This window comes from Neomonachus schauinslandi, chromosome 8 (assembly GCF_002201575.2).
Source record: "Neomonachus schauinslandi chromosome 8, ASM220157v2, whole genome shotgun sequence".
Taxonomy (NCBI): domain Eukaryota; kingdom Metazoa; phylum Chordata; class Mammalia; order Carnivora; family Phocidae; genus Neomonachus; species Neomonachus schauinslandi.
Window position 1 is genome coordinate 26,585,317 of NC_058410.1, and position 13,481 is coordinate 26,598,797.

The 13,481-nt window shown below is 43.4% G+C and overlaps 1 protein-coding gene across 1 annotated transcript in view; it reads right to left on the bottom strand.

The window, feature by feature from the left end:
- Positions 1–3,407: 3,407 nt before the first annotated feature.
- ARFGEF3 (ARFGEF family member 3) overlaps positions 3,408–13,481 on the bottom strand; it is a 166,266-nt gene continuing 156,192 nt past the window's right edge. Inside the window, exons 33-34 of the mRNA XM_021693398.1 lie at positions 8,454–9,672; positions 3,408–3,599 (exon numbers count right to left, since the gene is read on the bottom strand). Coding sequence (XP_021549073.1) covers positions 3,408–3,599; positions 8,454–9,672 — 1,411 coding nt within the window. The remainder of the gene's footprint in view (positions 3,600–8,453; positions 9,673–13,481) is intronic.

The window sequence follows — 13,481 nt, forward strand, 5'->3', positions numbered from 1 at the left end:
TGTATTGATGGAGAAGGCTAGAAAATAATCAAAGGGGAGAGATAATAAGATCGTGTAAAGAGGCAGCCCAAGCGTTTTTAAAAGCTAATCAGGAGGGGTGCCTGGGTGGCTCAGTCGTTAAGCGTCTGCCTTCGGCTCAGGTCATGATCCCAGGGTCCTGGGATCGGGCCCCACATCGGGCTTCCTGCTCCGCGGGAAGCCTGCTTCTTCCTCTCCCGCTCCCCCTGCTTGTGTTCCCTCTCTCGCTGTGTCTCTCTCTGCCAAATAAATAAAATCTTAAAAAAAAAAAAAAAAAAAGCTAATCAGGAGAGGGGCGCCTGGGTGGCTCAGTTGCTAAGCGCCTGCCTTCGGCTCAGTTCATGATCCCAGGGTCCTGGTATTGAGACCCACATCGGGCTCCTTGCTCGGCGGGAAGCCTGCTTCTCCCTCTCCCACTCCCCCTGCTTGTGTTTCCTCTCTCGCTGTGTCTCTCTCTGCCAAATAAATTTAAAAAAAAAAATCTTTAAAAGCTAATCAGGAGAGGCAAGAGCTAGGAGAGATCCTAGCCCTCCATCAAACCTCTGCCCTTATGGCAAGGAGAAATCTGATGATAAGTGTGGTCTACTTGGCTGTCAGGAATTCCTAAACACTCTTCAATTTTCTAGGTGCTTTCATAATGCATACTTTACCAAAATATTAAAAAGAGTAAATCTCAACCTTAGGGTAACACACTTTTGGCAGTAAATACAGGCAACTGAAAGCAACGTGCAAAATCTTATTCTGCTTAGATCAGTAAATATATGGTAATAACTGTTACAACCACCAAGGCTGTCTTGACCTTGGTCTTTCAGAGACCTTGGGAGAGAGGGAGTGAAGGAAGAGATGGGGGAAAGGCAGAAACCAAGACACCAGGAGAGTGTGAGGGGCTGACCAGGGCACGGTCACTTCACTGTGACCTGACGTCCTATTCATTGGAGATTATTTGCCTCAGGCAATATCCTTTTTGCAACCACAGATACCTCTGGGAAGCAGTATGGTCCTTTAGCTAACTTTCTGGTTGAAATCTGATCTGGATGTGGAGCACAGGGTATGCTGGGAATGGAGGTGGCTGGAGACCAATGTGGGCTTTGGGATAGGCTGTAGAATAGATGATAGGAAGGGGCCAAAACCCTCTTAAAAACTGTACGTAAAGAATGATGTACATTTTCTCACTTTTTAATTCTTGGAACCTACAATCAGTTTATTTTCATAAACTAGCCTTGGATCTCATAAGAGAGCATCTATGGGAGAATGGATTCTGATTTCTAAACAGTTAACTAACATACTCTGGGACATGACATTCTACATTGAGACTGGCTTCCCTCGAATTTTTACACTTTATAAAAAGTTGCTACATATAAACATTTTATAATCACTCTGATTTGATACTCTGCTCTACTGAAGCTCCTTCCCCACCCCCAAAGTGAATTTTGGGGTCCTCATGGGCTCAGAAAGGGGAACTAAACCTCATATTAGCAGTACATCATGGTGGTTCTGTTTCTTTTTGTAGCTTTTGTTAAAACAGTACCTGACTCTCAAGGCTACTTTCAAAATATAAAAATTTAAAAGCATAGACTACAGCTAATTGCTATCCCCAAAATTCATTGCTTGTCAAAATCAAATAGTTGATCTGTTTCTAAACTTTTTTGTCTAATGAGTAAAAGCTGAAGAAGGCAAAGAGAGGGTGTTGTGGAACTGGAAATGCGTCTTCTGGACTCCATGGTGATCTCTAGATGGTATACGGAATGATGGGGTTCTTTTAGATTGCCTAAATAAATCAGGGAACCCTGTCTTCATCTTAACCTTGTAGATAGTTACCTATTTCTCAAGACAAAGTTTACCAATACCAGCACTGAGTAAAGTTGTTAGTTTTAAATCCTTACTTCTATACTGAAGAGTTGATATTTTATTTTTAAAGAATGACACTCAATTATGAACACATTTTTAGGGGCTGGGAAAATGATAATGTAGGTCTTAGCAACTAACTCTATTTTCTAGAATGTATACGAGTGGGCTGACTGAGGAGTTTCAGTCATTATAATTTAAGAACTACTAAGTATATTGTGAAGAAGATAAAGGTTCCAAATTAATTTTCTAGTTCTATCTAAAAGAAATATCCATGTAAAATAGCCGTTTAGAAGGACCTCAGACATAGGGTAAATTTACTTGCCAGAGAGGACAAATATTTTAAATTGAAAAACTTAATTTCCTAAATTTCACTGTGCCCCCTTTAGTTTTATTTTCTTCTGAGACGAGAGCTTGTATGGCTGACACTATAATTTCATGTGACGGTTGCATAATATTTTAAGGTTGAAAATGACTTCATCCCAATCTCCTTTCTTACCCCTTCCAGTTGTCTTCCTACCACCCCACACTTCCTGCCCCGTTCCCTGAGAAGTCTGCTCACTGGATGGGGAACTGAGTCCTTTCCTCCAAGGATGCTGATACAAAATGAGTTGCATTTTAACATTTTGTTTTCTTAAAAATCCGATGTTCTGCCTTATGTTCAGGTAGCTGGAGCATAGAAATGTCTGTGCAACAAGAAACTAAGGCACCATTTTTTCTTTCCCTTTCCTGTTTTGCCTTGGGAGCAAAAGCAAAGGCTAATGGGAAGCCAGGGTGGCGGGTCAGTCTTACGTCTTTTGGCAAGATCTCTATCAGCCACTATCACTGGGAACTGTGTGCCAAAAGCTGCCAGGACATAGACTTAAAACCCTGCCAGGAAAGCATTTTCTTCCTTTAGAAATAGGGAAATAAAGGCACAACAGTACCTTAAAAGAAGTTGGTGAATACCAACCAGAAAATCTTGACAATTTAGGACAACTTTGAAACATTCTGGAACATTTTACAGAGGAAGTCATCCCTTTCTTGACTATGACACCCAAGAATATGTTTTTCCAACTGTTTTCTTCCCCGCTAAGCCCATAATCATAATGAAAATCTTCCTCTGATGAAGAATGTCTGCTACCAGATGCCGGAGTGCTTACACATCAGCTTGACTTACCAGCAGATATTTCCTTAACAATTGCATTTAAAAGAAAAAAAAAAAATCAGATGGATCAGTGTAGTGTTTTCAAAGGAGTAGTCCTTGAAAGGTACCCTTTTGGGAATAACATTGCAGGCAAAAGCACTGGGAAATAAACATCAAAATTTAGAAATGTGTCAAAGAATGGAGACTTTTCTGAAATAATGTGCAAAATCAAAGTATCATTTGTGTCCTCTAGATACAAGGTTGAGTGTCCAGAATGGCCCCTGTGCTGATTAGCGAGGGAGGGGCAGACTGTTCTCTGAGACTGGTTTCAGTGGGGCTGGTGGTGGGGAAAATGCTATCTGTTGGACCAGCAGGCATTCTCTAACCTCCACTATTGTATTTCGTCAATGTGAGTCTTCTACACGATGATGTCATAGACCCGGCCCACTCTGCCCAGCCATTCCCTCACAGCCTGGCGCACTCTGATGTCCGTCACGTGGCAGGTCAGCTGGCTGATGCATGGGAACACCGCTGGCTGCAGGGCCGTGAAGGTCTGGTCTGGAAGGATCTGAATCTGATTGAGAACTGTTAGCACCATGTTGGTCCATGCCTAAGAGAAAGGATTGAGGAGAATGATTAGCAGCTTTCGACTCTGGGTTCATTTGAACTCTCAGGTGTGGCTAAGCCCTGCCAATTGGCAAGTGAGTTTTCTGAGCTTTAGGTCGCAAAAAATCAGTCTTTACTAATTTAATGGGGCTAGAAGTTGTCATTTTAAGTTCATACATACAAGGAGTAGCGGAGTCTCCTCTACCATTAGGAATACCTTCTTTTTAGGTTTCATGGACTACAGGAGTATCTTGTTTTATTGTGCTTTGCTTTACTCTGCTTCCCAAATACTGCTTTTTCTTTTCTTTTTTTTTTCAAACTGAACATCTGCACAGCCCTGTGTGGAGCAAGTCCATTGCCAGCACCATTTTTCCAATAGCATTTGCTCACTTGGTATCTCTGTGTCACGTTTTGGTAATTCCCACAATATTTCACACTTTTGCATTATTATTATATTTGTTATGGTGATCTGTGATCAGTGATCTTTGATGTTACTACTGCTTGTTTTGGGATGCCATGAATCGTGCCCATATAAAATGGTAAACTTAATTGATAAATGTGTGTGTTCTGACTGCTCCACTCACCAGTTCCCCCCATCTCTCTCCTGCTCCTCAGGTCTCCCTACTCCCTGAGACACACCAATACTGAAGCTAGGCCAATTAATAACCTTACAATGGCCTCTAAGTGTTCAAACGAAAGGAACAGTCCTAGGTCTCTCCCTTTAAGTCAAAAGCTAGAAATGATTATGCTTAGTGAGGAAGGCATGTTGAAAGCCGAGACTGGCACAAGAACCTAGCTTCTAACCTAGGTTAGTCAAGTTGTGAATGTGAAGGGAAAGTTCCTGAAGGAAATTAAAAGTGCTACTCCAGTGAGGACACAAATGATAAGAAAGAGAAACAACCTAAGTGCTAATATGGAGAAAGTCTGAGTGGTCTGGATAGAAGATCAAGGGCAGCCGTAACATTCCCTTCAGCCAAAGCCTAATCCCGAGCAAGGCCCTAACTCTCTTTAATTCTGTGAAGGCTGGAGAGGTAAGGAAGCTATAGAAGAAAAGTCTGAAACTCGCAGAAGTGGGTTCATGAGGCTCAAGGGAAGAAGCCATTTCCATAACGGAAAGTTGCAAGGTAAAGCAGCAAGTGTTGATGTAGAAGCTGAAGCAAGTTCTGCAGAAGGTCTGGCTCAGATCATTCATGAAGCTGGCTACACTAGACAGCAGATTTTCAGTGTAGATGAATAGCCTTCTGTGGGAAGATGCCATCCAGGACTTCATAGCTAGAGAGAAGTCAATGCCCACCTTCAAAGAACAGGCTGACTCTCTAGTTAGGGGCTAATGCAGCTGGGGACTTTCAGTTGAAGCCAGTGCTCATTTACCATTCTGAAAATTCTAGAACCCTTAAGAATTACACTAAATCTACTCTGCCTGTGTTCTATAAATGGAATAACAAAGCCTGGATGACAGCACATCTGTTTACAACATGGTTAACTGAGTATTTTAAGCCCACTGTTGAGAACTACTACTCAGAAAAGAAGAGTCCTTTTAAAATACTGCTTATTGAAAACAGTATAGAGGTTCCTCAAGAAGGTAAAAATAGAGCTACTCTACGACCCAGCAATCGCACTACTGGATATTTACACTAAAGATAGAGATGTAGTGAAAAAAAGGGGCACATGCACCCCAATGTTCATAGCAACAATGTCGGGGGTATAGCTCAGGGGTAGAGCATTTGACTGCATAGCAACAATGTCCACACAAGCCAAACTGTGGACGGAGCCAAGATGTCCTTCAGCAGATGAATGGATAAAGAAGATATGGTACATATATACAATGGAATACTATTCAGCCAACAGAAAGGATGAATACTTACCATTTGCATTGACATGGATGGAACTGGAGGGTATTATCCTAAGTAAAATAAGTCAATCAGAGAAAGACAATTGTCATATGGTTTCACTTATACGTGGAATATAAAGAATAGCGCAGAGGACCATAGGGGAAGGGAGGGAAAATTGAATGGGAAGAAATCAGAGGGAGAAAAACCATGAGGGACTCTTGACTCAGGAAAACAAACTGAAGGCTGCAGAAGAGAGGGGGGTGGGGGGATGGGCTAACTGGGTGATGGGTATTGAGGAGGGCGCATGATCTGATGAGCACTGGGTGTTAAACACAACTAATGGATCATTGAACACTGCATCACAAACTAATGATGTACTATATGTTGGCTAATTGAAATTTTAAAAAATAAATAATAATATGCTTATTGACAATGTCCTGGTTACCCAAGAGCTCTGATGGCGATATACAATGAGATTACTGCTATCTTCATGCCTGCTAACACAACATCTATTCTGCAGCCTATGGATCAAGGAGTCATTTCTACTTTCAAGTCATTATATAAGAAATCCATTTTGTAAAGCTATAGCTGCCATAGATAGTGATTCTTCTGATGGATCTGAGCAAAGCATATTGAAAACCTGGAAAAGTATTCACTATTCTAGATGCCATTGAGAACATTTGTTCATAGCAGCAATGTCCACAATAGCCACTGTGGAAAGAGCCGAGATGCCCTTCAATAGACGAATGGATAAAGAAGATGTGGTCCATATACACAATGGAATATTACTCAGCCATCAGAAAGGATGAATACCCAATTTTTACATCAACATGGATGGGACTGGAGGAGATTATGCTAAGTGAAATAAGTCAAGCAGAGAAAGTCAATTATCATATGGTTTCACTTATTTGTGGAACATAAGGAATAGCACAGAAGACATTAGGAGAAGGAAGGGAAAAATGAAGGGGGGGAAATCGGAGAGGGAGACGAACCATGAGAGACTATGGATTCTGAGAAACAGACTGAGGGTTCTAGAGGGTAGGGGGGTGGGGGGATGGGTTAGCCTGGTGATGGGTATTAAGGAGGGCACATACTGCTTTGAGCACTGGGTGTTACATGCAAACAATGAATCATGGAACACTACATCAAAAACTAATGAAGGACTGTATGGTGACTAACATAATAATAATAATAAAAAAGAACATTTGTGATTCATGGGAAGAGATCAAAACATCAACATGAACAGGAGTTTGGAAGAAGCTAGTTCTAGGAGAACTAGAATTAGCAGTGGAGCCTGAAGATGGGACTGAATTGCTGTGATCTCCTGATCAAACTTGAACACACGAGGAGCTGCTGCTTATGCATGAGCAAAGAAAGTGGTTTCTTGAGATGGAATCTACTCCTGGTGAAGATACCATGAAGATTGTTGAAGTGACAAGTAAGGATTTAGAATATTATATAAACTTAGATGATAAAGCAGCGGCAGGGTTGAGAGGACTGACTCCCATTTTGAAAGAAGTTCTGTGGGTAAATGTTACCAAACAGCATTGCGTGCTACAGAGAAATTGTTCGTGAGTCAACACAGCAAACTTTATTGTTGCCTTATTTTAAGAAATTGCCACAGCTGTCCCAACCTTCAGCAACCACCACCCCGATCAGTCAGCAGCCATCAACAGTGAGGCAAGACCCTCCACGGGCAGAAAGACTGACTCGCTGAAAACTTCAGAGGATGGTTAGCATTTTTTAGCAATAAAGTATTTTTAAAATTAAGGTATGTAGATATATTTCTAGATATGCTATTGCACACTTCATAGACTACAGTGTAAATATAACTTTTACATGCACTGGGAAACCAAAAAATTCATTTGACTCACTTTGATATTTGCTTTATTGCAGTGGTCTGGAGCCAAACCCGCAATATCTCCAAGGTATGCCTGTACAAAAATCTTACTTATTCCTCAGATTTTTAAAAACTCTCCTGCCTTCTCATAATGAAATTTCCATAGGACATAGGACATTTTAAATGATCAGTCTCTATAATGCCTAGCAAACTGGAATAGGACTACCTTCACTCAGGATAACTTTTAAAGTCATAAGCAAATCTCCAAGACATAAAAAAAATTAAGACATTTATCAAGAAGGTCATCTATTATAGAATAACCATACATCTCCCTTTGACTGGACTTTTGTAAGTCTCACCTGACTTTTGTGGATTTTGAAATTTGGTTCTATGTTCCAGTATTTTAGAGGAAAATAAGGCATCTTGCAAGATTCATGTTAAGTCCAAATTTATGTTTATTCTGAGACTATGTTCTTGTGTAGGTTCACAGAATCCTAGGATCTAAGATCCTAGGCCCACAATTTAAACCCCTGGATTATTTTTAAAGGGCCCCCTATGACTCTATATCCCTCTATTCCTCTTTCACCATCTTAAATTGAACAAACTGTACCAACATTGTTTTCTTCTCAAGCTGAGTTTTTGATGTACCATGGAATTACTCATTTTAAATATATGAAGGAACAGGAGCACTCAAAGCCCTCTAAAGATGAAAATTGTTATGTGCTCCTAATGGATGAGAAAAACTCGAGATGAAAACATCGATATTCGCTGGTATAACCATCTAATAATAGGCATTTTGGCTTTTTTTTTTTCCCTTTACATATTTCTTCAGTGCATCTTCCAGTGATAAACTCAGGACTCAATGCCAGTGAAAGCACATCCACTTTGGAAGCTTCAGCTCCATCTTATTTATTTGGGTGAGTTCCGAGTTCTCAGTATCTCTTATAACCCATAAAAATAATTCCTGAAGTTATGTAAGAGTAAAATGTCAGTTTCACACAGATATATTGACCCAGGCAGATGGTATGTGTTAGGCTCAGGCGACCCTCTGACTTTGGAGGGGAACTGGTGTCTGTCAACTCGCGAATGTGTGAGTGTTCCCTAAGGGGGACACGTCTGTCCCTGGAAGCCCCCCGCCCCACTGCCAGGTGCGCCTCCCAGCATCCCCGGGCTGGCGGGAACCCACCTGGATCTGTGCTTCGGCGTCCCTCACGGACACGCTCAGGGAGCTCCCGGTGGAACCGGAGCGGGGCCTCTTCTGTCGCAGCAGCTCGGGGCCCGCGCTGAACGAATGGCGCATCTGCCCCTGGTCTATCAAGTGCTGGGGACGCTGAAGCAGCGGGGAGTCCTGGCCCCTCGGACCCAGTGGCTCGCCCTTCTTCTCCACTTTGACCTCTTTGGGGAACGTGGGCAGGTTATGCTGCTGCTTCCTCTTCTTGTACTCCGTCATCAACTTGGAAATGGTTTTGTCGGCCGCCATGGTGTAGATTTTGTTGCCCGCGTTCTCCCACCACTCCTTCTTCCGGCCAGGGTCCTTCTTCTCCACCTTGGGGCTCGGGGGCAGCAGCAGCAGGTCCCCGCCACCCGCCCTCAGGCTGCCGGGCTCGCTGGTGTGATCCCGGGTCTGGCTCCGGTCGTCCTCAGAAGGGGTGTCTTTCCCCGAGAACCCGCCAGTTGACGGGGTGGATGACTCCGACTGGAAGGAGGGAAGGATGAAGAACGGGTCACTCCTGAAGACGGGCGCTTCCTCCATGCCGCTCTCCAGGTCCAGGTGCATCTGGATGTAGTGGTTGCACAGCTCCATGCACAGCTTGTGCAGCCGCTTGACCAGCCACACCCAGTCGGCGTTGCTGATGGGCTGCACGCTCAGGGAGGGCAGCCGGGCCCTCCACTGCCGCTTCTCCTTGCCCCTCGGGGGGCTCACCTGGGCCGTCTCCTCAAAAATGTCTTCGTCTTCGGACGAGCACTGCTGGGACGAGTCTGTGCTTCTCTCCTCGTCCTCGAAAAGCACTTTCTTCACTTGCTCGGCGGTGATGGTTTCCTGGTTGGTGAGGACGGCGCAGACCAGCGCGTGGAAATAAATATTAAAGCTCATGGCCGACTGGCGGTAGAGGTTGGCCGCGCCTCCAATGCCAGACACCTTCTTCAGCAGGCACTTCAGCCCAGGGCTCGTGTCGAACTCCCTCGCCGTCCTGTATGAGTCCAGCAGCAGGTCGAATATGACCGCCAGGTTCTGCATGGAGATGTACCTGAGGAAGCCGGCCAGCTTGGCCTCCGGGACTTGCACCGTCTTCTCCTCTCCCGGGGAGGGGCCCTTGACGAACTCTTCTAGCAAGATGTCGTACAGGTTCTGGAGTAACACCTGATGAGACAGCAAGCTCACCACAATCTCCCTGAAAGACACGCTTCAAAAGAAAAGAAGGCGATTGATTAGTAGCCTTCTGCCCCATGCGGGTTACTTTAAAGTGATTCTGATGTTACGCACTATAGAATGACATAGGCAAAATTATACACTAAACTGCTTTATTTCAATGCTTTCCTTCAAAAAGGGCAAACTTCGGGGTGCCTGGGTGGCTCAGTCAGTGAAGCGTCTGCCTTCGGCTCAGGGTCCTGGGATCGAGTCCCACGTCGGGCTCCCTGCTCAGTAGGGAGTCTGCTTCTCCCTTTCCCTGCCACCCCCTGCCCCCCGCCCCCGCCTTAGGCGTGCTCTCTGTCTCTCTCAAGTAGATAAATAAAATCCTTAAAAAAAAATAAAAGGCCAACTTCTGGGGGCATTACATGATCACCATTTTAATTATGATAATGGAATTGCCAATACTTTCTCAAACCTAGGCACTATGTAATATTACTGTTTTATAAAAACTTTTCAGTATAGACACAGTAAAGGGATACAACATTTGACATTTTATTACTTGCAACTATGAAGGAACTAAAATCAGAAAGTAACAATGTCTGGTCAGTTCTGTGAATTTGAATTGGCTCTCTTCTCTACCCTTTGGACTTTGTTTTCAAACCCAAAGTTGTGAGCAGTCTCACTGAAATCTATCTTTCTAGGGACCAAACCAGTTTACCAGGATTAACTGTTAATGCTTTAGGTGCATAGACGTAAAAACTTCAGGGCTTCCAGCACGTGAGATGGATGAGGGCCAAACATTCGCAAAATTAAGAAATAGATAACTCAAGCTTTCTAAACCAAACCTAGGAGAGAGAAAGCTGTGTTCACTCAACACCTGCAATTCTCTTCTGCATCCTTTCCTGCCATCATCGTCACAGGACTCCTCTGTGGGCCCCGAATGTTCTTTTGGATCCACTGAGATGCCCCTCAGGTCAGCTATGTGGCATGGGGGGTGGGGTAGGGCAAATAGACACCTGGCCAGGACTCATGGTTGAGAAGTGGGCACAGCGCACATAAGGAAGCCTTACATGTGCCCCTTGGTGATTTGGCCTCTTCTAAGAAAACAATTTCAGTTCTAGGTACTACCTTTACTGACTATTTTAATTCACCCTTGTGGTTTGTGGTTTATGGTTTCACTTTGCTCTTGGAATTGCATGAAAATAGCTTATGCCATTATGTGGCAAACTAATTCCCTTAACAGGGTAATTATAAAAGTATGACAACTCTTATTGTTTATTTCAAAGATCCAATTATGTTAATATGTCTAGCTGTGACCTTGCATTTAAAAATGACTCTTTGGGGAGCCTGGGTGGCTCAGTCGTTAAGCGTCTGCCTTCGGCTCAGGTCATGATCCCAGGGTCCTGGGATCGAGTCCCACATCGGGCTCCCTGCTCAGCGGGAAGCCTGCTTCTCCCTCTCCCACTCCCCCTGCTTGTGTTCCTGCTCTCGCTATCTCTCTCTCTGTCAAATAAATAAATAAAATCTTTAAAAAAATTAAAAATAAAAATAAAAAAAATAAATAAAAATGACTCTTTTAACAGAAAAGAACACAGATGCTTCTGTACATTTAAAGGCTGGCCTTGCCCCCCTGCACTGAGGGGACACAGAAGGCTCAGCACAGATCTGTCATTTACAGACTCTAACCCTTTCTAACAAATCACTGAAGTGATTTTTTTTTTTTTTGGTGGTAAAATATACATGATATAAAGTTGCTATTTGAGCCATTTTTAAAAGTACAATTCAGTGGCATTAAGTACCTGCACAATTTTGGGTAATTGTCACCACTATTTCTAGAGCCTTTTCATCCCAAACTCAATACCCCTTGAACAATAACTCCTCATTCTCCCCTCCTTCTGCTAAGTTATTTAAGTTACTAGGAACCCTGAATGTGCATTCTTCTGAAGACGAGGCTCTAAAAGCCACCAAGTTGGTCTAGCGTTTCATGTCTACAGCCATAGGATGCTAACTAAAGGGAAATCCTGTCGCCCATCACTCAAATCTGTTCCCTTGTCTGCCCCATTACACCATAAAGTCCTCAAGGGCCAGGGCAGTATCTTATTCATCTTTGTCCCCAGGGCCTGGGAAGATGTAAGTAAGTGTCTAAGACAAATGGAGTAACACGAACAGGCTGGTTCTAAGCGCAGGCGCCTGAACAGATTGCCGCCTGGAGGAAATGTTCTCCTTGAGAAATGGCTCAGACACCTCAACCCTGTGCCCCTGGCAGCCTGGACTCCTGAAGCAGGAACCACAGCCAGAGAGGTGAGTCTGATCAACCTTCAGAAGGTATAAACACCCTAGCCCACAGGACATGATCTATCATCTTCCCTGAGAGCTGGAAAGTCCTTTCCCAGAAAACATTTAAAAGGATGGTGGATGCAAGGCCATGTGTGAATTATGGAGTATCTTTATCAACCCAAGATAGCCCCTTTGATGCTTTAGGAGATAAAATTGCTAAGTGTGCATGTGAAAAGGACAGAAAATTCCTTTTTCTTTAGGTTCAAGCTACATGCTGCACAATAAGAAAACAAAGGGAAGCAGCCGGAGCAATAGTGAGATAAAAATTTCAGAAAGGTACCGAAAAAGTGAAATAACTGGTTACAGATGTGCAACTCTTAATCACCTATGCTGATAGGAGATTAAAAAAAAAAAAAGACCTGGAACAAACAAAAATCAACAGATAATTTTTCAATTTGTTGTACCCAAGTGTTTCAACCTTTTTCTCCCCACACCCATTACGAAGGGGACTGTGCGTGCTTCTGAGGCCAAGTGCAAAGGAAAGATCTCCTCCTGGAGAGTTAATTGCCCAACAGGTGGCTGACAAGACATGCTAATGCCAGTTTCAGAGAGAAACATTCAGAATTTCAAGTACTACATCTTAAAGCTCTCATACTCAGTGGTTTGTGTGAAGCTCGGGGCTATCAATGCCACGGCGATTTAAAATCACACCCAGGTTTCTCCTTATTAATATTATAATCAATTTGATTTAGGTCTTTTTTTCCATGGGTGACTTCAGCATGGACCTTTGAGGATGCACCTGACGGTATATACATGAACCTTCCTTAGGTCTAACTCATCTTGCGCTACATCCTGTGCTAAATTAAGAACTGCTCTGTAATAAGAGTCAAATCCAATAATGCCAAGTGGCTCCATGCCTTTGTGCTGTGTGTCTCTGGATAGGTGGCCCAGCCTCTCTGAATGTTTCCCCATGGATAAAATGGGAGGGGAAATATCTAGCCACTGAATCTCATGTATAGTGCTCAAATACTTATCATTACTATTTGTGTGCTGGAAATTTAAAAATGGGAAATTTCAGTCATGGCGATTATCGCCAAGTCTAGGAACAATCGTTTTTTTTAGGCAAAATGGTAGTATTTAAAAATGGCAAGATTAGGGGCACCTGGGTGGCTTAGTCGGTTAAGCGTCGACTCTTGATTTCGGCTCAGGTCATGATTTCAGGGTCTGGGATCAGGCTGCATTGGGCTCCGCATTCAGTGGGGAGTCTCCTTGAAGTTCTGTCTCTCTCCCTCTGCCTCTCCCCCCTACTCTCTCTAAAATAATAAATAAATAAATCTAAAAAGGGCAAGATTCATGTGGAAGGGCACAGATCTTTTTGTCTCCTGACAGCTGGATTGCTCAGGAGAAGTTGATGTATTTCTCCCCCAAAACAACATGAATCAAGCCTCACACTACAAATTTTTTAAAAAAGCATAATATGGATAATACTATAGACACACTCAGTTGTGTCCCCCTCCAGATTCATATGTTGAAGTCCAAATCCACAGTACCCCACAGTGTGACTGTGCATCTGGAGATAAGGTC